This window comes from Amaranthus tricolor, chromosome 1 (genome assembly GCF_026212465.1).
Source record: "Amaranthus tricolor cultivar Red isolate AtriRed21 chromosome 1, ASM2621246v1, whole genome shotgun sequence".
In the NCBI taxonomy this organism is placed as follows: domain Eukaryota; kingdom Viridiplantae; phylum Streptophyta; class Magnoliopsida; order Caryophyllales; family Amaranthaceae; genus Amaranthus; species Amaranthus tricolor.
In genome coordinates this window covers 21,949,943-21,976,346 of record NC_080047.1, presented here as the reverse complement: position 1 = coordinate 21,976,346, position 26,404 = coordinate 21,949,943, and the positions used below count along the sequence as shown (strand labels likewise).

The window sequence follows — 26,404 nt, the reverse complement described above, 5'->3', positions numbered from 1 at the left end:
GGTATTTGTTGGCGTTGTTCTATATTTGAGGGATGAGTCTTTATGTTCTTAATGGATCTTATAGTACTTTGTACTACTACTTGAGACGATCCACCTATGAGAGTGTGGGGGGTTGACAACCTCCTATGTGGATTTCAGGATTATATTCCACTAGATCGCTCATGAAAATCAACGTAGGTGCATAGGCCAAAAAATGCACCATATAACTTAAGTAGAGTTTGTAACTCTTTAGGCAAGGCTTGTGGTTTAAGGGTCTTAATTCAAATCTTACAATTTCAAGACTTAGTTCACCTATTAGATCAAGAATTCTTGGAGTTTATGTAATAACTCGTATTTAGCTTGAAAAAGAATTGATAGACTACTCATATTAACAAGGTGCATCTTCTTTTCTAGGAAGTCCATTTGCTAAGAACTTCACAGTTAAGCGTACTTGGTGGGGAGCAATCTTAGGATGGGTGACCTCCTGGGAAGTTTTCCTGGGTGCGCACGAGTGAGGGCAAAGTGCGCTGGAAAGACTTGTGTTGGTTTGTGGGGCTAGTCTACAGTCTCCAAGAGTAGTCACTAGCGGTCCGAGGGGCCGGGGTGTTACAGTTTAACCCTAAGTCTACTCACAAGGACTTGTGGATTGTTGTCTCAGTTCAATAACCAAGTTCAAGGCTTAGTCCACTTAGTTGCTATGTGCCAAAGCCATTTCTTGCACACATATTTTTTTTCCTTTAAATGCCATTTGTGGGGATTATTAGATAAATGGACCTTTAAAGGTTAGAGACTCCCCGTCGTTACCATTGGGACTTTATTGGTTTGCCATTAATCAGTTGATTTCATGTTAATGCTTCTAACAACTATATTCTCATTAATGGAGGTGAAGCTCTTTGACTAAGCTTAATGAGGTTGAAAGATAGTCGTTGGAAAGTGCCTATATATGGGGGTTGTTTCATCTTTTTGGAGACAGACAGTTTTGAGTTTTCTCTTCTCTTCTTCTATTCACTTGTGCAAAAGTGATATTTTCTCCACTTCTTTAGTAGTGAGTGTACATTGCTATTGGTTGGTGTCTTAACCTTGAAAAAGTTTCATTTATTTACACTTGCAATAGTCGAGAAATAACTTTTTAATGCAACAAGTTCATGTCACATCATACCTTTTCTTATCAAACACATGCTAAACATAACTCTAACGACGTTTTCCATATATATATATATATATATATATATATATATATATATATATATATATATATATATATATATATATATATATATATATATATATATATATATATATATATATATATATATTATCACTCATTTGTGTTAATGGTTATAGCCACAAAAAAAAATTTGAAAAGACCTTAAAAAGGTCTATATTTCCACCAAAATATATATATATATATATATATATATATATATATATATATATATATATATATATATATATATATATTACTCACTATTTTTCTTGAAATATAAATTACCTTCAATATCTTTCCACTAATCTCAACCACTTCACCATTGGGCCTTAAAAAACTAGAAATGAAAGAAAGGTTGTAAGTTCACATTGGACATCATGTTAAAAATCTATTTTGTTTGTTTGAAGAATTATGTCCGAGGAACAATATAATAATACATATTAAATACGTATAGGATTAATATAAAGATATAAGTTATACTTTTAATATGCAGACGTTGCTTGCTGGAGAATAAGGTATGTTTTTAGACTAATGAGATTAGATCAAATAGAGTTAAATGTGTAATCCTAAAAAGTCACACAAAATAGATAAAAAATCAATTTTGACCAGGTTAATAATATTAAGGTGAAAGTAATCAAGACATTATAAACCAATTATCATTTCTTCCTCCCACAAAAATAATGATAAAGCTTGACCCCATAACAAATCATAAATGTAAAAGAAAAAAAAAATGTTTTTCAAAACAAAATAACAAAAAATGTTGCTTATTATGATTGTATTTCTTTTGGTCCTATTTAGCACTATATCTACAACTACAACCAATAAATCAATTCAAATTAGCATTGCATTGTTTAATCAGATCAATACCTCGTCTAAACACAAAAGCCGGAATGATCTCCTTGACTAGCCATAAATCCAACCACATAGTTTGGCAAGTGTCTTGAGTACACAGGTATGCGCTGCTGATCATAATCAACAACTCTCCGGCGTGCTCTCGTAGGAATCTGATCAATGTCGGAAAGCTCTGAAGCTGAAACGATACTTAATACAATCTTCCCTGGCATTCCTTGGTAATCGTCAGTGAGATTGTTCTTGAATTCTTTCAGAACTGAAGTTAAATCCACACCTCGGGCCATATTAAGGCCCCAGTAAAAGAATATGGCTGGCTCTTTGTCTACAGTACTGGTATTAGCATACTCGGTCGGGTTGGGATCACAGGAAACTCGGATCTCCTCCAACTGCAGGAAAACAAACTATGAGAAACCCTTGGAATCCAGATTACTTCACAGGAAATTCCATATTCTTTACAGCATTCTTTTATCCCAATGCCATTAAGCAGCTCACACCTAGGCAAAGTTATTTTCGATTGATCCTTGATAGCAAACATCATTTATAACTTCACATAATGACATGAACATAACTTAATAACACTAATATAGTCTATATATAACAGATTAAAAAAATAAGCTTTAGATTTTTCCTTTTTCATTTCAGATTATAATGGACTATAGTAAAATGGCTCATTAAATTATGTGCACTTCTTATTTATGTCAAGTTTCACATGATTTTTGTTACCAAGGGTCAATCGAAAATCACTAACAAGGGTAAGTTGAATACAGTCGACACCCAAAAACCAACCTAGATGGAAGCCACTTTATGGCATTGGGGTAATAGAATGTGTGTTTGTATCCTAATACCACAAAATGATTCCCATCAAGGTTCCAAACCTACCTAAGCAAGGTTTAGAAGATGAGATATGTATGCAACCTTACCTAGTAAAAATAAAATGGTTGTATCTGATTAAGCCTTCATTGAAAACATCATTTACAAGTTCATATACAAAGAAGTGTCATCACTAATAAGGGTAAAATTGCGTACATCTGACCCCAAAACCCCATCCTAGATGGAAGTCACTTAATGATAATGAAATGTGTGTGTATCCTAACACCAATATATGGCTCCCATCTGGGCTCCAGACCTACCTAACTGGGTTTTAGAAGGTGGGATATTTATGTATCCTTACCCTTGCAATTATGAAAAGGTTGTATCCGAGTGAGCCATTCACAATTTGATATACTAAGAAGTGCACATGAATTAACAACCCATTTTACTATATTCCACTATGAGCCAACACCAAAAAACTTTTAACCATTTGGCTCCAATGAGAATGCACAAAATTCTAAAAACTACCACGATAGAACTGAATTATACGAGACCATAAAACAAAAACTTGAGAGCTCAAATTAGCATGTATTAAAACAAATGTAGAGGCAACACTAAACATCAACTACAACTCACCTTCAAAATGAGAGAGGGGAAACGTGACTTCACCCATCCAATCCAATCCCCTAAGCTATCTTTCACACACGCCACAAGGTAAATTTTGAGAAATCGGGGATACCTACTCAGGTACATATTACAATAAGGTTCAAATAACCTGTCCCAGTTAAAATCAGGCTTCAGAATGTCCTGCAATGTTCGAAGACGAAGGAATAAGTCAATGAAAGATGCAGAAAGCAAAAACCTAAGTTAAATTTTTCTCTCCTAAAACCAAGGTTTGAGAATGTACAAAACTCAGTTTTTTACTCCTGCAATGTTCCAGTAAATTTTGAGAAATCAGGGATACCTACTCAGGTACACATTACAACAAGGTTCAAAAAACATGTCCCATTTATAGTTTTTTACTCAATGTATAATAAAATATACTCGATGCATAGTTTTTTAGAAAAACTTAATTTAGGTTTTTAATCAATGCACAGATTAAGCCAGCTACCAAGGTTCTTAAAACATAGTCAATTATAAACATATATACAATAGTCGTAAAGGTGGCTCATCTTTAAATAAGAAATAAGAACACTGACATTGGTCATCTTCTGCCCTCGGAGAAATTCTACCCTAATTCTGTTGAAAGTGCTGCGAGTGATGTAGGATTGGCAGTATTGATATGGGCTGCAAGGTAGTTTAATAGGCATCAAACATCTATTTTCAGTCACATCTTCTACAGATTGCATACTTCCATCTTGCAAGACAACAGGTGTAGACCATGGCCAACTAGCAAATGTGCTAAAGAAGCTCATCACAAGAGCACTCAAACAAGCATCTGGACTCCTCTGGCAAATAACGGCTGATAAGATAGCCAAATGTATTCCTCCAAAAAATCCAAACAGCTAACAAAGTAAAAACACATAGTCAACATGATGCCGAAGATGAGACAAGCAGGAAAAATTCCTAAATATAATATAAAACCTTGCATGTCAAATGTTTACAGAGATCTGTAAAAAAAAAATAGACTAGTGACAACGCATAATACATTTCAATACTAATATAAGTAATGCATTCACATATTGAAATTAGAACTCTCTACATTCTCGTAAATGTATTACTCAAAAATATTAACTAATTACGTTAGAGCGTTACTCGTGAAACATTATTTAGTACAAGCATGTGATGACTTGGGTCAAAGGGTTCAAGGGCATTATCGACATTTCACATTTAATTAGTTTTTATGTTTTGTAATTAGAATAGTTGGTATTTAATTGTCTTTTGGGGTATTTTTAATTGTCTTTTGGAGCTTAGGCTATATATATATAGAGCCACCCTTATAATAATTGATTAGATTTTTGATTAGTGAATAACAAAGGAAAGTCCTTTTGGGAGTCATTGGGCACACTCGAAGTGTCCATACTGTCTTGGCCGATCTATTACAAAGGATAAGGGATAGTTAAGTAGGCTAAATGACACGGAATATATAAAATAGACCAGTCAGGACATGTTATCTTAAATGGACACGAGCAAAAACACAATACACCATATTTATGTATACCTTTATTAGTGTTCAAGAGAAAAACACCAAATTAGTTTAACAGCCCTAGAATTTGGGCCAGCCGACTGGTTTGTGTCATAGAGAAGTTAGGTGGTCGTAGTGAATAAAATCAATACGAATAGTATGGGAATCAAAAGACAAATCCAAAACTCTTCCTAAAAAGAATGCATCTTGAACCCATAGAAACACTTATAAATCTTAGACATAAGTCAACTTTTACATTGATGTTGTATGAATTAAAATTTGCAGCATAAGAAATTATGCAAATTTTTAAATTTAAAAAGTTATAAAGATAAAACTAACCAAATATTGGCCAAAACCATGAGGTATCCCTTGAACTCGCCTAAAACGCGATATTTTTGTCTTATTAAGATATGGACGGTATTGTTCAAATAGATCTGCAACTCGACATCTAAAATTGATATGAATGACAATACACTAAGGCCATTTTTTTTTGCATGATGAATAGCATCATGTATTAGATATTTTTCATCATTTTAAAAAGCTATATTAAAACAAGATTTAAAATATCTTTTGGTATTTTTGCTTTTCATATAGGTAATTAGGAACTTAGTTCATGAAAGTATGTGCATTTATCATATCTATTCAATATGAATATATGATTAGTCGTGTTAGATGGGTAATATGTCATATAATCTTTAAATACTCGAAAACAAATATTTTCATGGGCTCCCACAACCAATCTATTTCCAATTTCCACCTGAAATCAGGGAGGATTTAAGATGTCAATTGACATCACTCAAAATCTAGGAAAAACAATAGTAAAGAGTAAGTTGGTTGAGTTGTATCTTTTAACCATTTGATCAAGAGTTGAAACCCCTATAACTCTCATCCTTTTAATTTTTAATGATTTAGGGGAAAACTTGATGTTCATAATCAATTGACCGAAACTTTCAAGTCTCGACTACACTAAACACTCGACTGTCCCTTAGTCACATAACCCACTCACCATTTTACATCCCAAAAGTCCCTTCACCACTTCACACATTGCCCATTCTCTAAGATATATAGGTCAAATAAAACTCCTACAACATTGAGTTGGTTAAACAATGCAAACATGAACATGCGATGGAAAAAACATATTCACGTGTAAAAGTGAATTCTTACCCTCGTACCTAGAAATCCCAAACCTTAAAAAAAACTTTAGTTAGGCATAAATGTAAAATTAAAATGTAATCTAAGCACCAAAATAGAGAAAAGACAACTTACATTACCATAAATTCCTCGTCGTTTTGCCCAAAATTTGGTGCAACGTAGCAATGACCGGAAATTCTGCACCAAACGAATCACACATATGAAAGCTCCATAATAGAAAAGTATATATCACTAAAAGAACATGATTGAAGTGGTTTCTTCACCAAAGAACAACATTGAAATTTCACATATTGTTTTAAAAGTTACATGACAACTCATATTTTTAATCAATTTAACCATCACTAATTCAAGAACTCTCAATCAAACACACAATTGAAGTATTAAACATCATCTTCTTTGCACTACTCGATGAAAAACTTATACATCTCTAAGCAAACATCTTTTAGCATTCTAAGGGTCAAGTTTATGTATGTAGGAATATGTTGAATGTCAATAGTGCATATGTGCCACAATGAAGAGTAAAGAAAGAAATTAATTAAAAAACTTTAGGAGCAAAATGGCATGATGCAAAATATCCCAACATCGGTAAATTTGTACGTTAAATAGTGTTTTGAATGGTCATGTTCGATATACACAAAATAACTTTGTGAGCGTCCATAAAGGTTATGTATATGGAACGAGAAATTAGGAGGGAGTGTCAATTTTGGAGTTTTCAAAAGTATATTTTGTAAGTATTAGTACATCCTATAGAAAGCGAGAAAATCATAAACTAATGTATAAAAGTGGAGTGGATACTACACAAAAAGTTTACTCCTTAAATTGGAGAAATGATAAGAATTCGTTAGGTCCTACTAAGTGAATATATAGTCACCCATCACAAACTCTTGGACCTTGATGTTTCATTTTAATCATTGAAAAAGTCAATTGGACAAGTGAAAAAAGATGAATATACGAATTTAACTTAGACAAAGATGAAAGCATTTATATCACTTATGTGATTAAGGAAACTTTAGGAGAATCTACATGTAAGTAGTAGTCAAAAGGAACACAATGAGGTGCAACAAGAAAGTAAATGTTACAATAAACAAAAAGAAAAATATTAGCATCAGGAGAATGTCGGACTGAGAATATTACAAAATACAAGAAAACAAAAAGAAACCATACTTGAGCAAAGTTAAAAAGTGTACGGAGAGATATATGACATGCAGGATTTGAGAGAAGAGGAATATTTATTGGGGTATGACAAAGCAATTTGCACACTTTTTTTATGAAATGGGGAAAATATATGACAAAATATTGTGTACTTTAGCGGAATCTGAAAAAAAAAAAAAAAAAAAAAAAAAAAAAAGGAAAAAGAAAAAGTATGCACATGTTATGAACTAATTTATTAGACCAAACAGTAAAATGGAAATAAAATAATAGAAGGACAAAAGTGAAATTAATATCATAAAATGAATGAACAAAGAAAGATTACAATCTTAAAAAGTATAATAATAAAAGATAAAACAAGCTATTGGAGAGGCTTGCAATCTCCCCAATGAGTATAAACTCACGAACAATATGTTTATCAAATTTCATGATAATAATACCCCTCTAATTCCCGTTATTTATAATAAAACAACCACTTAATACTAATTTATCTCCTAAGTTACCACTAACATAGTAATTCCCTATTCGTAAACCAATTATTTCCAATATCAGTTCATTGCAATATTGGCAACCTAAAGTTCTACCTTGCCCTTAAGATGGATAAAATTTAGCTTGACCTTCATCAACAAGAAAAAAGAGAAGGATAAATGGTCGAGAAAAGATTTTCTGTAATTAATTGGCTTGAGTTACTGATAGGAAAATTCAGTTTGAAAAATGATTTTGGAATTCACAAAAATTGGTGAGTGAACTTGAGAAATAAATATTTCAAAGCTTAAAAATGGGAGTGAAAAAATACTGAATTGGGCTTAAAAAATTTGGGTCTACCATCAAGGTTTTTTTTATGATGTCATTCATGACATCAGCATCAGATTTTAAAATAAGTCCTGTTACCCCATCTTCTTTCTTACTTGCTTCTGTGGACTGCCTATTTGCCCATACTCCCCCCTTCAAACCACAAAACCCTAAAATTATATATGTCATATTTGCGTTGCCGGCACCACCAAACTTTCCGGCAACAATTTCCACCGCCCAGGCGCCGCTGCCATCATCCCCTTTTTTCTCTTTTATACTCGGTTCTTCTTTTCCCTCACTCAGTGATTTCTCACACCACTTTTCCGTAGCCTCCACCGCCTTCCCGGAGCATCCATTGCCGCCAAGTACTCCGACAACAACCTCTATTTTCTCATCTGTATTATCTTCTTCTCCTTTTTTTGTTGTGTACGACAACAACCGCCTTCCCGGAGCATACTAGTCGGATCTGGCACCTCCCTCTAGCCGCTTTTGAACCTTTTGTCCTCGCTGATCCTCCTTTTTTCGTCAACCACCCCCCATCGCTACCTCTCTCCAGGTCCACCCCCAGACCCACAACACACATGAGTCAAGTTCCCTCTCTCTCCTTGAATGTCAAACGCATTTCCGCCGCCAACCTCTGCGCCTCTTAACCCACTGGAATCTAGCCACCCCTATGTGCTTCCCTTCTCTTCTTATTTCTTAATTTTTTCCTTTTCTTCTTTATTGTCTTTTTTTCCCAGTTTCTTCTACCTTTCTTTCTCTTTCTGTATGTTTCTTCATCATGCCATATCCTATCGTATCTAATCTGCTCTTTTTTTTGTTTCTTCCCCACAACTCTTGGGTGCTCTTCTTTGTTTTACAGATCTAACATATTTCTTTTTCTTCCACTTTGGTGGTTCATGGTAAACAATTACCATTAGTTCATCCTTCATTCCTTCATGGAGGTAGAGCATTGAATATTCAGTGTGGCTACAATCGTGTCCCGAAAGTTCTGTTTCATCTAGTTGCCCATCACAAAACTCACAAATTTTTTTCCCCATTTTTTATAAATCTCATTTGTAGAAGTTGGTTTGAATGAGTGGATTATTCTACTATGGATCTAAGGCTGAATTACCAGTCCCGAAACCCCCAAAAAATGCATTAAGATCAGTTACCTCAGTATTTTCCGGACTTACGCTATCTCCAGCAAGTTTCCAGTCACCAAAATTATACCGTTCTGATACCATGTTTCTTATGAACTGATTAATTGAACTAAAACAGTAAATTGAAAAATAAAATGATAAAAGGACAAAAGTAAGATTATATCATAAAATGTATGATTAAAGGATGATTACAATCTAAAAAGTAAAATAATAAAAGATAGAACAAGCTATTGGAGCTTGCAATCTCCCCAAGTGAGTTTAACTCAGCCACAATATCTTTAACAAATTTCATTATGAGAATAACCCACTCATTCCACTAATTTTTAATAAAACTATCTCTTAATACTAAATTATTTCCCAACTTAGCACTAACATAATAATTACCTACATTACCCCTTCGTGAATCAATTATTCCCAATATCAATTCATTGCAGTCAATATAGTACAAAATATATTGGGAACTTACTTTTTGTTTCAAATTTTGTTCAATTAGTTTTATTCCTATTTTGTTAATGGTAAAGATTTCCTTAATCTCATTAAACACACAGATTAAGTTTGATTAAACCAATTTCCATATCATATTAATCGATACTTCCTCCGTTTCTTTTCAAACGTCCCATTTGCTTTTTGCACATTTGCCGGTGCAATAATTTAATCTTTAATATCTCTAATTGTGCATAATTAAAAATTATAAAAAATAGATTTTAATACACCTTATGTTGAGAAGAATCAAACAAGATCCAATTTGACTATGTTTTAATTTATAGATTAAGAATAAATTAGAAATTAAGAGTGCTTGATAAATAGTACTCAAAAAGCAAATGGGACATTTGAAAAGAAACGGAAGGAGTATGTAATCATTTATTTGCATCCCAGTTCAAATGATACATTTCCTTATATTTTAGTTTTTCTCTTATCAAACCTAAACTTGGCCTACTTTAATGCAATCACAGTTTCAAACTATACAAAAAAACTATTGTTCGCATTATCCACCTTAGTTTTAACCACTGCTTACACTATCCAGACCTAGTTTTTAAATCCCAAACCTAAATTCCAAATAAGCCAATACCCTTCTGTTATTAATTAATTTAGGCTGTAAAGAGTATATTTTTCTAGCACTAAACTATGGACTTGTGAAATTTAAGATACATAGTGTGTGTTTTTCACATAAAAATTCTTAATTGAACTCATTTATCCTAAAAAATGTTCTTTAAGATGAACGAACAAGGCCATAGGTATTAGTTAGTGATCTATAACTTATAAAATTGAGTCTAACAACTAATTGTTCATTTTGATCTTTACTTGAAATTTCATAATTTTCTAGCATCCCTCCACTTTTTGCGACATATTTATCTCTTTCAAATTATTGAAAATAATATGAGTTGTTGTTTGAACAGGTTAAGAACCTCCACTGCTCCACATAAAATTAAATTAATTTGTTTCATATGTTTTCTATAACAATGTGCATTGCACACATTTACAAAGCTCCACAAATAGTATTTTTAACAAGGAGGAATTGTTAGTTTTTTTTTCATGAGTATTAGTTATATCTTTACAATTGAAATAAAGAATCAAATCTGCCCTTCCCTTTGGCAGATCAACTCTAAACTATCTTTCCTTGGAAGGTTGAAACAATTTACTCATGGCTAACAACCATTTACTGGCGGATTGAGTGCAAGTGCAAAGCCACCATGAATTATAACGAATAATTAGAACATAATTCTCACAGCAAGGATGAAGATTTTAGACGCAAGACTCACTAGACTTGTAGAAAGGAAAATCATACTCCAACATCATAATTAATAGTGTTGTAGTGGTCTTGCATTACAGTCAACTTTAAACTTGGACTCTAAACCAACATGTATAATTTGTCTGGCGGCTTCAAACACTAACAAAATTTATTTCCGATAGAGAAAAATTGGGGTTGTACATATAGAACTAAGGCAACGGGTCCGGGACGACTAGACGATCAAAAATAGATAAAATGAATAAATAAAGATGAAAATGGAAGTTGAGTTTTGAATTGTTATGGGTATTGAGTAGTGACATTTTTCTGGACATACAAACTTACTAGTTAGCAACAAAAACCTACTAGAAGGGAATATAATACAAACATTAGTTCGCCAATCAAATCCTTATTTAACTAATTTCTTTGATCCTTGGCAAGTCGTTAAACAACATACAGAAAAAAATAATAATACCAAGAAAGCAAGGTTGTCAGGATTGGGATTTTACCTAGAATCGGAAACAACTCTCAGGATAGGACTGGAGGTTCTGATCGTGGGGTTGTACGATCCTACAAATTTACAAAAATAAGAAATTGCATTTGCCATTTAGTCATTTTGATGTAATAGAGCACTTACAATTCATTAATTTATAGAACAAATGGCTATAGTTCAAAAAATACATTTTACTTTCTTATAATTTTCCTTTTTCTCTTTTATTAATGAAATACTAATATATTAAGATATGCACTTATTTTTACTAGTTAAACTAAATATACTCCACTAAGAAATCAGAGAATGTAGGTCAAGAAATATTGAAATCAAGGCATTTATATTGCAAAACTCACACTTACATGGAGTCTAATTACAACTTTTAAGTACAATAGTTATTGCTAACGAATAGGAGAAAGATTAACAACTCTTAAATATTAATAAAAACACCGTAACCAATTGCTTTCTCTACTCTATTAACTTTATATTGCAATTTCACTTTGTATCATTTTCGTTCAAATTGGTGAAGAATTAATCATCAAAAGAAAGATTTAACCACAAAATTACAACAAACAAATTCAATAAAACAAGCTTGTTATTAACTAACCTAAATAAACAATTACCAACTGAAGACAACAAATATATGGAGAAATAAAATTGTGTAAATGGCGAAAGTGAAGAACAACCACTAGTATCAAAAATTTTAGGAGAATGGTTGAAATTGCACAAGGTTGTGGCCCATTTTGAGTCGTTTGGGAACTTTAAGGTGGGATCAGTAGGATTGTGTAGGATTGTACGATCTTATCGATCCTACACAATTTCATTTCTATGACGAGCCAGAATTGCTTATGATTATATAGATCGTAAAATAGTACGATTCTAAGACCCGAATCGCAATTTTAACAACCTTGTAAGTAAGCCAACCAGAATAATGATAATTGGCAATCTTTCTTAATTTAAGGATAATGTCGAGAGAACATTAACGCTGACAAGAAATCAAATCAGACACAGTTCCCAGGAAAACGGCATGCCCCATCTTAAAACACAGATGGACGCCACTTAATGGCATTAGGGTTATGGAATGTGCAGACAACTCCCATAAACATGAAGATGCAAGCTATATAGAAAGCAACGTCGATCGAAGATGATTTTTCCTGATAATTTTTCCAAAAAGGCATTTAAGAAGATCAATAAGTAAGATAACTCGCAACCAATAGTCAAAACTAATGTTAAATGGTGAAGCCATCACCTAACCAGAGCTTAATTCTCTTTAGCTTTTCTTGATAATTATCTTTCCATTCCTATCTCTAGCCAACCAAGTCAATACATAGGTTACATGGCCTCTTTAAGACTTTAAAGCACATCAGTCTATTTTAATCAATACAATAAAATCTCCAAAGTGAAAACTCTTCAACTAATTTAAGTGGTTAAGTATCCCATCTAGGATTGCAATAGATGTATAAAAGAATGAAATTCAACAAAATCTAAAAATTAAAACTAAGGATTTGGATTTTGGAGTTCTAGAAACGCATTAGTATCTCTCAGCTAGACTTAGCTACCATAGTGCAAAAAACAAGGTTGTATCGTATCGTATTGGTCGAATTGTAAAGGTATTCAAGCTTACCAAACCGATATTACGCGCATTGTAGAGGTGTAAAAAATTGCATTTGAGTCATTTCATGAAATGTTTCATGATTTAGGGCGATATTTGGTGGTATGATGACCGCATCACCCCAATATCATAATGTTGTGTATGTATCGTATTTTGGCACAATGTTAGCTAATGAACAAATTGTGATGATCTGATATATTATGTGATGGTCTAAGGTTGTGGTAGAGTGTTCGTATAGGATGGGAAGAGAGTTGTGAAGGGAACATTAAGCATATTAGTATAAACCTGAATAAGTATTTGGAAATAGAGACTTGTATCACGTAAAGGGGCAACTAATGTGATTCGAAAATTAAGAAAGAAAATTTTTTTTGTACTCTTTCAAACATAAATAGTCTTTTGTTATGAAAAAAAGTTTGTGACGCTGAAATGGACTCCTGATATAAAATAAAGAAATCGGGAATACTCTTCATCTCATACTCCTCTTTCGATACATAATTGAAGGTTTTGAAAATAAAATAGAGAAAAATATCTCATATCGAATTCAAAGTGCCATGCAAGGCTTCCAAATGTGTAGACACATAAATTCTCAACACATTTTATAATTCCCTTCATTCTTTCCCTTTATATATATACAAGAGTATGAGGATACCTCTGACAAACAAACTTCCAAACAAAATACAGTAATTATTCCCTATGATTACCTAGAGTATTGTATGGCACTTTAAAAGTCTCTTGTGTCCTTTTGTAACTTTTCATATCAACCACCCAAAGATCGATCTTCTCCTCAAGGTGGGTAATGGTCTGCTTTGATGTAGAAGAAATGTGACACAATTTGGATTGACTTTGCACCATTCTCCTTAGCTTTAGTAAAAGTCTCACACTTGATAGTTTTGACCACAAAAAAGATATTTTGTGGTTGAAGATTACCCAAATCTCCCATGGGGAGACGATGTCTATTAGTTTGATTTTAAATAATAGGCAAAAATTTTAACATGTAAGGGCTGATGGATGGGACAAAATTGTAATCATATTTGCTCATCTCCACTAACATCACCATTAATGTTATTGTTAATGCCATCATTATTCTAGTAATTTATTTCTTTGTATTACTGGTTATCACTACCAAATTTTTCCACTGATATAAAATGGCCACTTGAGTAGCTTAATTACACGCATCTCCATCAACCTTTTCACTTTTCACCAACTTGCAAAGAAAGCTCAGCCATTAAAACCTCTTGAACTGCCATCTTCATCCATTTTTTACCTTATCTCCTTACCTTTACAGGCCTCATGAAGGTTCCTCCACATTGGACATTTCTTTCTTAGCCTAAGGGGTGAGTTTGTGCTACCATTTTAAACACACTTCATCGGCAGTTCTTCCCAGAAAAATATGACCATATTTAATAGTTTCCTTCTGTGATTTTCAAGATCCAACTTGCCTTTTAGATGTACAACAAATGGGCTCCCTGATTTTCGTTTCATGGTTGAATTTCTTAAAGTTGGGCGGGTGAATCATATTGGATCTCCTAAGGTGATAATGCAAACAATTGGGCAGCCAACCTCAGCCCTTATAGCTTCCTCACTTTTGCAGCTTCCAACGTCATCTCCTTGTGAATCTTCTCCATGCCAACCATACATACACTTGAAACAATTATCGGCGCTTCTATCTACCCCATTTCTTCTTTCTTTCCGAAACTTATCCAAAACCCATCCTCATCTTTACTATCCACTAAACTAATTTTTCTGCCTTTGTTTACTGGTGGTCTTTCCCTATCGCCATTCCATAGACTTTTCCTTCATGTCTCTATTTTCTCCGACTAAGTTTTTTAGTGCACAACTACCCACAACTTACCAGGTTTGTTCTCTTTTTCATTTTTTTTATAATCTTCCTCTTATTCTACATCTTTTCTCAAGAGGATCAGGCATGAGCTTTCTTCTCTTTTCTCTTTCCTTTCCCTGCACTAGGAGATTTTCTTTTTGGGTTTTCGATTGGGTGGAGCTTCGTGGGAAACTTTGTAAGGTATAGGTTGAATAAGGAAATGCAAAGAAATTGGAGATAGACGATGCTGATTTTTCGGGTATTTTGAGAGAAGAAAAATTTTGGGTGAAAATGTCGATAGTTGTTTTGAGTGGTTTGATGCTAAAAATTGCAAGAGAAAATTGAACATGGCTTTAATTGTATTATTGGGTGATTTCTATTTTATGATTGGGTAGTTTTAAGTTGTGAATATGATGAAGTTAGTTATCGTTTTGTGATAAAGATCTTCTGGACTGTTGTGGTGGTTTTGGGATGTCAAGTTTTATGGTGTTTTTTCCTAAGGAAGATGGGTCATTGGGGTGGTTTGTTGTTATGGATGTGGAATGTTCATTATATTGTTGCTGCTACAAGATATGGTAATAGCAAGTTTCTCTGTGATCTTGAGATTCTCCTCCCAAGAAGTTTCAATTATTTTTTCCTTCTTTTGTAGATTCTTCTTTTTATTCTCTCAACCATTTTTATTAAGATTCTCATCTTGCTCATGAACTGATTGCTTCCTTAGTTCACATTTCTTACATTACTACATGAACTTTCTTTTTGTCGCATCAAAAACACAATCCCATTTTTATCTTTTCTTGAAAATCCTAAATTGCCACCTCTTGATATAGTTTATTAGTTTTTGGTAGGTTGGATAATGTGATTGATTCTGCATTTCCTGACCTTTAAGGTGTTTTCGGTCGACTGGAAAGAAACTGCTCTGATACCAACGTCACGATCAGAATATTTTATGGTGGTGTAAGGCTATGGTGGAGTGTTTGTATGGGATGGGATGGGAGTCTATAAAGGAAACCTTGCACACATAAGCAGTATAAAGTAAAATATGAAGTTGGAAATAGAGACTTGTATTACGGAAAGAGGATAGTGAGCTACTAAAGATGCTTACGGCTCCTAAACGTGTAAACTCATTACTTGTCAATACATTTCATAATTCCCTTCATTCCTTCTCCTTCTTATATATACAAGAGTATTAAGATACTCTAACAAACTCGACAGTTTTTTTTAATAAAACTTGATAATGAAACAAAGCTACAAATTTCTAGAGTATTCCAAGGCTCTTTGAAAGTCTTTTACGCCCTTTTATAATTTGTCATCAAACAAACAAATACCAAGTACATCTCACACATTGAATCTTAGGTTCAACTTGTTTTGTTTTAAACATAAATGACGACATATCAACACAAGTAACACAAGAAAACAGCGATAAACTTTGAGAAATATGATAAAATGCCAACCAAATATTTCAATAAAATACACACCACGAAAGCATCTTAGCCTAAAAAAGGTCAAACATCCGCAATATTGGTAGAACCATATTTTGTGCATTTTTATTAGGTTTGATTTCATTTTTAGAAAATAGAATTAGTTTTAAGATATTAGTAAAAGTAATATTATGTATCTTTGGTTAGTTTTACATTTATGTAAAATATTATGTAAATTAGTCCAGTATTTCGTCATTGCGAATGTCGGGTTATAAGTGCTAATGTCTAGTGGATTTGGCTCAACATCAAAGACAACACTTAGCCCATCGTTAAGCCAAGTGCCTCGACATACCAAGGAAGCCTCCAATGCAACATAGCAACCCATTGTCTCAAAATGACAATGCAATACTAAGCAATTAAATGACTAGCCTTCTTAATACTTGTCAAACGGCAAGCAAAAGTGCACGTGTTCAAATCTTCTCTTCAGCAAAAAAAAATCTAAGTTAGAGTGATTCTAGTTACAATAAATATAAAAATCATGCTACTCTCAAGGTTTGAACCTTGGACTTTCAACAGCAGAGCTGAAACAACAGACCAAACAACACATCATCAATACAACACCAGCAACAACATTAGCAAGCAACACCACGGCTACACAACTGCCCGATCAAGCAATAACCAATCAAAGAGGAAGCCATCACAGCAGCCCTTGACACATATCAGATCAACTGAACCAGGACAACAACAGCATCACAAAGCTAGAAACCAATCCATTAGCTCAACACACCTCGAAAAAGAGATCGCAACTCGTAAGGCCTTTTGTCCCACCATTCAAACTAGTCCACACCTCACGATGAGCTTGTGTCCTTAAGTGTCAAATTACTTCTATAATATTTCCTTATCACTTGGGTCTTCTTATTTTCAAGTAAGCAAGATGCTACAGTTAAGTAGGGAGCTTTTTTGCCATCATAGCTCATTTTCGCCATCATTTTCCCTCTAAGTTAAGTAATCCCCTTTCATTTGCTCTATGAAGAGATTAAGAAGCGGAGCATTTGGAATAATATTCTTTCCAATAAACTATAGTAGTATAATATTTTTTCCCAAATTTCTAAAAATCTCCCAATCCTAAACTCTAAGTATGGTTCAGTGATTTTGCACTTGAGGATAATTGGTTCTACTTTTCTCACTTGATTGCAAGTATTCTACACTTCAATATTTTGGTTGTTGATTGATTTCTTGCTTATCTCAAAATAGATTTTTGCTTGCAATTATTAGGAAGTAAATCTAATGTTTATGTGATAATCATGTTGATAAACCAAAGTGCAAAATTTTTTTGTTTTGGTAGCAACCTATATTATGATTCTATTAGCTTACCTAGATGGTTAGAAAATAACAAATATCTATAATTTTGATAGAAGGCTATTTGCTTGAATGGTCTTAGCAAACCTATTGATTCTCCTTTTAGTCGTACGTAAACTTACGTGATGACTTCCTATCCAATTTTGTTTTCTATCCATTTGTTAAGAATTTAGGATTTTTCTTAAACTTTCCATCTTGAAATATAAAATCAAATTTTAGTATCATGTATATTCTTGTTTTCTATTTATTACTTTCTTTTGTTTTATTTTGTTAATAAAATGCTTTTGAGTGAGTTTGATGAACTCCTTCGTAGTTTGTCTACTTATTTACTAGTTAGGTCAAGCTCCAAGAACTAAAAAGAGTGTTACATGAGAGGAGACCCGTAAATTAATTTTATGTTCTTTATTTTCAATGTTAGGATATTATTCTTGTTTTTGGTTTTTGTTGAATAATTTGTAGCAATACATTTTGAACGGTATCGACTGCTTTTTGTTGGGAGCGGACTCGGATCATATGATCCATGAGGTAAATTTCCTTTATTTTTGTTTCATGTCACTCTACACAAATTTTGAACCCTTGCGCTCATTTCACAAATTTCTAAACCATTCTAAAAATCTTTGATGTCATGTCACTCCTATTTATTAATATAGACGGATGACTGGTGTGAGCAAGTCCAATTTATGTTGTTTTAGGTTGTAGTTAGTAAAAATCTTTAAAAATCATAAATTCAGACTTTTAAAGCAGTTGTCAAAACAGCTTTGTACAGCAATATACAACCTATACAGCAGTGTACATCAGCCCTCGGCAGCCCCAACAACCCCCATCAGTGGCTATCCAACGAGCAGTCATAGGACACCGAGGCAACATTGACAGTTCTACCATTTCCCTTGATGCACTCGCCACGATGTCTTGTTGCCACTTTAGGGACGATTTTAAGGGTGTACGGGGTGCCCAACAACAAAGGGCTCACAAATTTTGGGCCTCTGTGATATATTGGTTAAAAGGATGTTTAAGGAATTTTGTCATTAGTTAGTTATAGAGCTTATATTAGTATAAATAAGGTTGAGGGAAATGGGAATTATATTAGATTTTTAAAATGAGCTTTTTATTCATTCTTGGGATAGTGCAAGCCTCTCGAAAGCTTGTGTATCATGTGTCCTCCTATTACATAAATAAAATTTACAATTCCATTTTAGTCTCATTTAAATTTCTGTAATATTCTATCTTCACAGCATGGCAATCCATTACAACTGGTATCAGAGCAAATCGTATCTCGGAGAAGCAAATCCATGAAAAGATTGGTCAGAAAAGGCGAGGACAGCCATTGATGTCTTTAGTTGATTACGGGAAGCCACCGAAAAATAGAGCAAGAAAATCATGAGGTCGCAGTAGAGGACCTCAAATTCTCTTGGAAGGGATTGATGACCGGAAGGGAAAGCGGCTGTTGCTACTCTGGATTGAGATTTTCCGTGGAAGTCCACCTAATAAAAGGGAAGGAAGAGGGCATAAGGAGCTGGCGGCTGAACATCAGTGGCTGAATTTTCAGTGAAGGAGATGACCAAGGTACTCTTTATGGATTGCGAGATGTGTGAATTTTGATTAAGAAATTTCAGCCTACATGCTGCTTTTTTTGTGCGTGCTGTCAAGTTGATAACACCAACTGCTTTACATTGATAAAGCTAACTGCTTTACTTAATATACTTTCTCTGCTAGCTCTATTAAAAGCACAAGATATCAGAAAATGAAGCCAAATTTATCCAACCCATTAATCCACTATTGATGACTAACCCATGATTCATTCCTCATCCCCCACAAAATCATTTTATTTTCGAACACGTTTTGATATAGCCATCTAAATGTTTTACAACTTTCTCACTTCCTCCCATTAGTCACTCAAGATTTTTTTTTTCCTATCCAAGCGGTTGGTAATGTGATAAATTGGTTAAAAAGATAATTTAGGTATTTTACCATTAGTTAGTCATAGAGCTTATTAGTACAAATAAGGTAGAGAGAAATGGGAAATAGATTAGCAAATTGTATTTGATTTGAGTTTTTTACTCATTCTTGGGAGAGTGCGAGCCTCTCGAAAGCATTGCAGCCCTCGCAAACCACATCAGCAGTCTCACAAAGCAGCACATCTAACGCGTCCAACAGCAGCTCGGACCCCAGCACAGCAGCCCACCATCAAACAGCAATATACTAAGCCAGGGTAGCATGCCAAAAACCTTCCATCCTTCGTCAAAGCATAGCAGCCCACTCTTGCCTCGACAAAGCAACATTCGCAACAGCCGTTCACGCATCCAAGGCAGCACCAGCAGCTCCCTTACATTCCCTCACAAGTTAAACACAAACCCATAACACACAAAAATCAAACCTAGCCCAATTAACCATTCACAAACACACAAGTTTTCACCCCCAAACCAACCCGACTCATTATGATATTCAACGTATGGGAGTGGAAACATTTTGATGTATATATTTGTAGTTTATTATCAATGCAAATGTAATTGTTGTAATTATAAAAAGGAAATTAAATCAAAAATAAAACCTCGCAAGGTGAAAACCCACAAGGGTGGAGGCTTAGGCAAAAATTAGGGGGCCTTGCTAGGTGAAAACATGAAAGGGCACGTAGGCAAAAGTAAAAGGCTATAAATAGTGAGTTTTTTGTGAGCTTAAAGAGAAGAGAAAAGAAGAAAAAGAGCGGCTAGGTGAAAACCCAAACAAGCGCCTAGGCAAAATGGATTTAGAGAACAAGCAAAGAGAATAACTTCTTCCTTTTGACAATGCTCAAAGCTCATAATCACCATTCAAAAAGCAAACATACAATAGTTACATTGAGGTAATTCTCATTTTGGTAGCCTAGTATAATCATACTTTTGGAAATTGTGTTAAACACATTTAGGAAGTATAGATCAAGTGTGTGGGAAATTTTTACTATCTTTATTTTGAGTCTTTTGGAATTAAGATTAGGTCGGTTTGAAAGTTTTTAAAATTTGTAAGCTTTCAATTTAAGATTTACTCAAGGCCAAGAAAGGATCAAGTGTGGGGGTATTTGGTAGTACCGATGTTTTGCGTATTTAAATTTGTTATTTTTAATTTATTTTCAAAATTTAGAATTAGTTTTAGGTTATTAAGTTATATTGTGTATTGTTGGTTAGTTTTAGATTTATGTAGAATTTTATGTAAATTAGTCAAGTATTTAGTCATTATAAATGTCGGATTATAAGTGCTAGTGTCTAGTTGATTTGGCTAAACGTCAAGTCAATGACAACACCAAGCCCATCGTCAAGCCAAGTGCCTCGACATATGAAGGCAGCCTCAACCGCAACGTAGCAACCTATTATCTCAAAAAGACAATGCAACACTAAGCAATTCAATGCCCAGCAGTCTTAGTACTCGTCAAACAGCAAGTGAAAGCTCACGTGTCAAATCTTCTCTTCAACAAAATAATCTAAGTTGGAGTGTTTCTAGTGACAATAAATATCATGCTACGCTCAAGGTTTGAACCTTGACCTTCAACACCGGAGCCAAAACTACACACCAAACAATCCATCATTAATACAACAGCAGCAACAACATTAGCAAGCAACACCGTGGCTGCCCAGCTCGTCGATCAAGACAACACCAAACAACGAGGCAGCCATTTCGGCAGCCCTTGACGCATATCAGATCAACAGTTTTGCAACAGCAAAAAGCTAGGAACCAATCCATTAGCATTGCACCTCGCGAGACATTTTATCACACCACGCAAACTGATCTGCACCTCGCGATAATCTTCTGTCTCCTTTCTACTAAATCCGCTGCTACAACATTTCCTTATCACTTGGGTCTTCCTATTTTCAAAGCAAGCAGGTTGCTACAGTTAAGTAGGGAGCACTTTTGTGGCCCTAGCTCATCTTCATCATCTTTTTCCCTCTATGTTAAGTAATCCCCTTTCTTATGCTCGGACGTATTTAAAAAAATGTTCTTTCCCATATTCAAGAGTAATATAATATTTTCCCCAAATTTCTAAAAATCCCAAATTCTTAAACCCTAAGTATGATTTGCTAATTTTTCTCTTAAGGATAATTGGTTCTACTTTTCTCACTTGGTTGCAAGATTCTATGATTCAATATTTTGGTGGTTGGTTGATTGCTTGTTTTTCTTCAAAATAATTATTGCTTGCAATTACTAGGAAGTAAAACTAATGTTCATGTAATAACCAAATTGCTAAACCATATTGAATATTTTGAGTATTTTGTGTTTGATTGTTTATTAGCAACCTATATTATGATTCGATTAGCTTACCTTTGATGGTTAGAAAATAGGAGAAATTTATCATTTTAATTGAATGTTATTTGCTTAAATGGTCTTACCAAACCTAATGATTCTCCATTGGTAATGCTACTATTGAGTTGAATTTAATCTATGTTCGAATTAGATTGCTCAATAGTATGGGCTTTATAATCATGTTGTTCATGTTAGCTAGTATTAAGAGAATATGAAGTTATCTTCATAATAAGCAATCGAGTGTTGACTTAAATTACAGGAACTTCGATCAATGTGTTGGAAGTAAACTAATTGCACTCAAGAATTGGTTCTAAATTAGTAAATCATTCGTTTTACTTAGGTTAGTGTTGTTATAATCATCAACCAAATCGACCTATTAAATAACAATTAATAATCGAAAAGGATCACATACTCTTCATCCTAAATCCATTAACATGTCACAATTTCTCTATGGATATGATCCTTAGTTCCACTATCTACATTCATTTGAGTTCAAGAAGTAAACGCAATTTTATTTTTGGCTACGGCAAACGACTAAAATAAACCCCACCAAATATGCTTTTGCAACTTGTCTGATAACCTCAAAATGAAAAATCCATTGTGATTGCAACAACATCTTCATTTATATTATAAGAGATATAAGTACCGAAGCAAGTGATTACCCACACTAACATATTTGGGAGCCCCAATTAACATATTAGGTTGATATTTCAAATTTTTAAATGCAATATTGACAAAACACGTATTTGACCAGCTACCAAGGGTTTCCCAATAAAAAAATCTAAGCAACATCTCCACAAGACCACAAATAATGCCACTAGAAGAATAGTCTATTCAATCTTCAAGTTAAAGAATATAGAAACGCGAAAAAATTACACCTATTACCTCCAAGTTTGGAACAAGTTGAAGAACACGCACGTTGACAATCACACCAGATATACTTCTCCAACTAGTTTCATCAATTTTTGTCAGAAAGGAAGGATTCAGCAAGTCCACACTCTGCATTTGTAATGCTCAGTAAGATCAACAAAGAATATTTTTGAATTTGAAGATTGAACATAAAACACTTGTAAGACTAAAATGGGTGTGAAAAATCAACAATGAATCAAAACAAAGAAATACTTATTTATTCGAATTAAAATAATAATAATAATATAAAATTAAACTGCATATCAGCACGTGGAAAATCAAACTTACTTCAGGAATAGATATAACTTGGAGTTGAGCGTATGGAAAATCAATTGGAATCCCTTCAAATTCAAACCGCATCAATGGGACCTTAGCATCCTTGACACAACGAATATCAGACACTTCAGGTCTTCCTTTAAGCATATTGTATAATACAATAAAGAAATCCTCCTGCAATGTCAAACCATGATAAGATACAACGACAAAAAGATAAGATGCGCATCAATTCAAAAATAAGAATAGAAAGGAAACTTACAGCCATAGTAGCAAACCAAGGAACAACACATAAAGCATCAATGTCCGACTCTGAATCATGAACCTGGACGAAGTCATGAACCAAAATAAACATTCCGGAACACTCTTACGGGTTAAAAATCTCAAACATCAATACTTTGATTTATGTCTGTATCTATTAGATTGGTTCTAAAAGTTCAACGTGACCAAGAGCAGACATAAATAGCATCAATAGAAGAAATTACAATATCAAACAAACATCAAAAAATTTTCAAATTTTTCACGAATTTCATTATTATAATATTGAAATATTTAGCACATAATGAACAATTTATTAGATTTGTTTCAAATGTGCATTCACTATGATTTATTATCCTCTTGTATGGAAGTTGGATGATAGATACTTGTTTACGTGAATATGATACTCAAGACTTCATAGCAGACGATAACATGCAAACTTTTCTTTAATCGTTCAGCTCTTGACACATACTCAGGTCAAAGCAAGCAACAAGTCTATCATATATGGTTTCAGAATTTAACAAGAGCATTATTGTGCCATTGCTTGGTTCACTGTAATGAACTGTGAACTACCCCTTGATTTATTTTAATTGTTTTCTTTAAAGATATGATTTTTCTTCCTTTTGTTCGTTTTTACTAACAACAAACAAAATCATGGTAATTTTTTTATTTTTTTGGCTTTTAACATGTTCTTCTCTTGTTTGCTATTAGGCTCAAACACGAGGACGCTTTTTTTGAGAATTACTTCATGATCAAACTTTTTATAATTTTTTATTAAAAAACCCATTGTATTTCAAATATACAAGTAGCCATAGACTATTAGAGGCCCACAATCAAATTACAATGACATCATGTACAGAAATCAGCTTCACATGGCTTGTGAGGAGCAAAAGAATTGTTAAAGACATAGAACCAGTTAGATTATCCTAGCATTTATTATAATTTGATCACACTAAATTAACAACAGATTGCATTACCAAAATGCCTATAACTGCAGCTCACTTAAGTACGATTAAAGAAATCGAATGTAACAAATTTCATCCTTTTAATAACAACAAAATTTTTATGTTTGACCCTTGATGGCATAATTAGCTATAGTTTTACATAAACAAGAAGTGAACAGGATTTAATGAGCCATTTTCCATTACAAAAAATCATAAAATATCATATGCGAAAAATGAGTTCACAACTTCAGATAGAAACATAATTCTTACTCCAAGGCCATATGATCCATAAAGTAAGACTGCAGCTGAGGCATCTCTAATAACGTTTTCCGATAACATCCTCTGCCAAGCAATTTTTTTAATCCAACATTGCACAATCTACAATAAGAAAAAAATAATAATTTTAAGAAAGCATAAAGTAAGCAAATGCATACAAAGCAAAGTAAAAGAAAACTTTTTCATACAATTAACGACATAAAAAGGCAGGCACTAGCCCACTTGAGGAAAGATATGATTACACTTGCATAAAGCACTACCATTGGAAGCATGATTACACAACTCATAATTTCCTTGACCACTAACGAGTATACAAATAGTCGTTCGAAAGGAAATAAATGTTACCGAAATGATTGATTAGGAAGCAATCATTTGTGTGCAATTCAACCAATTTGAAATTGTTCACAAAAAAATTTATTTTGGTGAAGTGATTGGAGATAATAGAAAGATTAAAACAACATAGCATTAGCCTTAATGGGGCACAAATGGGACGCAGATGCACATTAAACAATTAGCATCTCGGAAACGGGGTAGAGGGATGATCCTTGATATATCAAGTATCAACTAGCACTCACTTCCGAATCAAAGAAAAAGTCTTCTATATTTGATTTGTTAAGATGATGGCAAATTTATCCACTAAGAACCTTATAAACTCAAAACAGGAACTGCTTTGAAATTTAGATCTTGAACGTTGATAGAGGCAACTACTAAATGAACTACGTGCATTACTTTGCTCGGTTGAAGATAAAAAATGTGCAACAAAACATATAAATGAGTGAACGGAGACAGTATTTTAGAGGACCAATTTCATGTGCACCTAGTGCTGGTTTTAGAAAAGAAATTCATCAATTTTGATGATTTCATTGCACAAAACTAATTTAAACTAAACAATTTATGTTAAGCAGTGAAAATTCGAGAAAGGAAGCAATGCCAAAATTGAACTTAATGGGAATAGTATTGAAATATAATGCACTACATTTAGCTAGAAAAATTAGTGGACAAAATGTATGATCATGCTTGTGGTACACTAATCATTTTTCTTCATTATTTCTATTCATTACCACATAAAAAGGTGTCATTAGGTAATAGAAAAGTGTAAATAAAATAGCAATTAGTTCCCTTATTTTGCGTATAAATTTACCCTCGGAGAGGATGAGGGAATTATTTTCCTCCAAATGAAGATAATCATCCTCCTTTTTATTTTTTTTAGTTTACTCACATTTTACCACTTTCATAATTATTTCTATTACTTCACTTGCATCTCTAATTATACTTGTTCCATTAGTTTGATATTTTTACCCAAAAATATTTACACGAGCCCTAATTCACTGTAAAACACAATGAGAAGCTACTTCATAAAATTCTACGCATTCTTCCAAAATAGACCCAAAAGCTAGATGGACGAAATTCCCTTCAAACAATATTCACCACAAATTTGCACCCAAATAAAAATCGCAAGCAGAAATCAATTTTTCGTTAAAAGAAGTCTCAGAAAGTATACCTTATTGAGCTTCTGAATAACGGAGTCCCTTTTGATATTTTCGTCAGGAGATGGCACGAGCCCTTGATCAGCCATGAACTTAAACAATAATAAAAATCAAATAATTTCAAATTTTGGAAAGAAAATAAAGGAATTACTCTCAAATAAAACAACTCAAAAACAAATTGAGAGGAAGTACCTGAAGTAAAGAGAGAGATTGATGAACAACCATTGGAAAAGGCAATAAAAAGGTGAATTAATTACAAGAAGCAGACTTGCAGTAAGCTGGCAAAGAGAGCAGAACCCGTATACATTCACTACTTCTGTTCTTAGTTGAGTTGATTTAGTTATACTTGTTTAATA

At 33.5% G+C, this 26,404-nt stretch overlaps 1 protein-coding gene across 1 annotated transcript; it reads right to left on the bottom strand.

Annotated features, from left to right (window-relative positions):
* Positions 1-1,897: 1,897 nt before the first annotated feature.
* Positions 1,898-26,404, bottom strand: LOC130815689 (nuclear poly(A) polymerase 3). The gene is made up of 10 exons (XM_057682180.1): positions 26,241-26,404; positions 26,063-26,140; positions 24,556-24,663; positions 23,346-23,408; positions 23,099-23,260; positions 22,787-22,900; positions 6,240-6,302; positions 4,048-4,353; positions 3,485-3,655; positions 1,898-2,424 (listed from the first exon to the last, which is right to left on the bottom strand). Exons 1-10 carry the CDS (start codon positions 26,271-26,273, stop codon positions 2,059-2,061), a joined length of 1,464 nt encoding a protein of 487 aa, XP_057538163.1. The 5' UTR covers positions 26,274-26,404; the 3' UTR covers positions 1,898-2,058.

Bases quoted from the DNA above. Each gene is read 5' to 3' on its own strand.
- LOC130815689 (XM_057682180.1), bottom strand. From the start codon at position 26,273: ATGGTTGTTCATCAATCTCTCTCTTTACTTCAG. The intron at 4,354-6,239 runs GTAAGTTGTCTT...TTACTTTGTTAG, and splicing joins GACGAGGAATTTATGGTAAT to CTGTTTGGATTTTTTGGAGG. The intron at 2,425-3,484 runs GTGAGTTGTAGT...GTTTTCCTGCAG, and splicing joins TCCCCTCTCTCATTTTGAAG to TTGGAGGAGATCCGAGTTTC.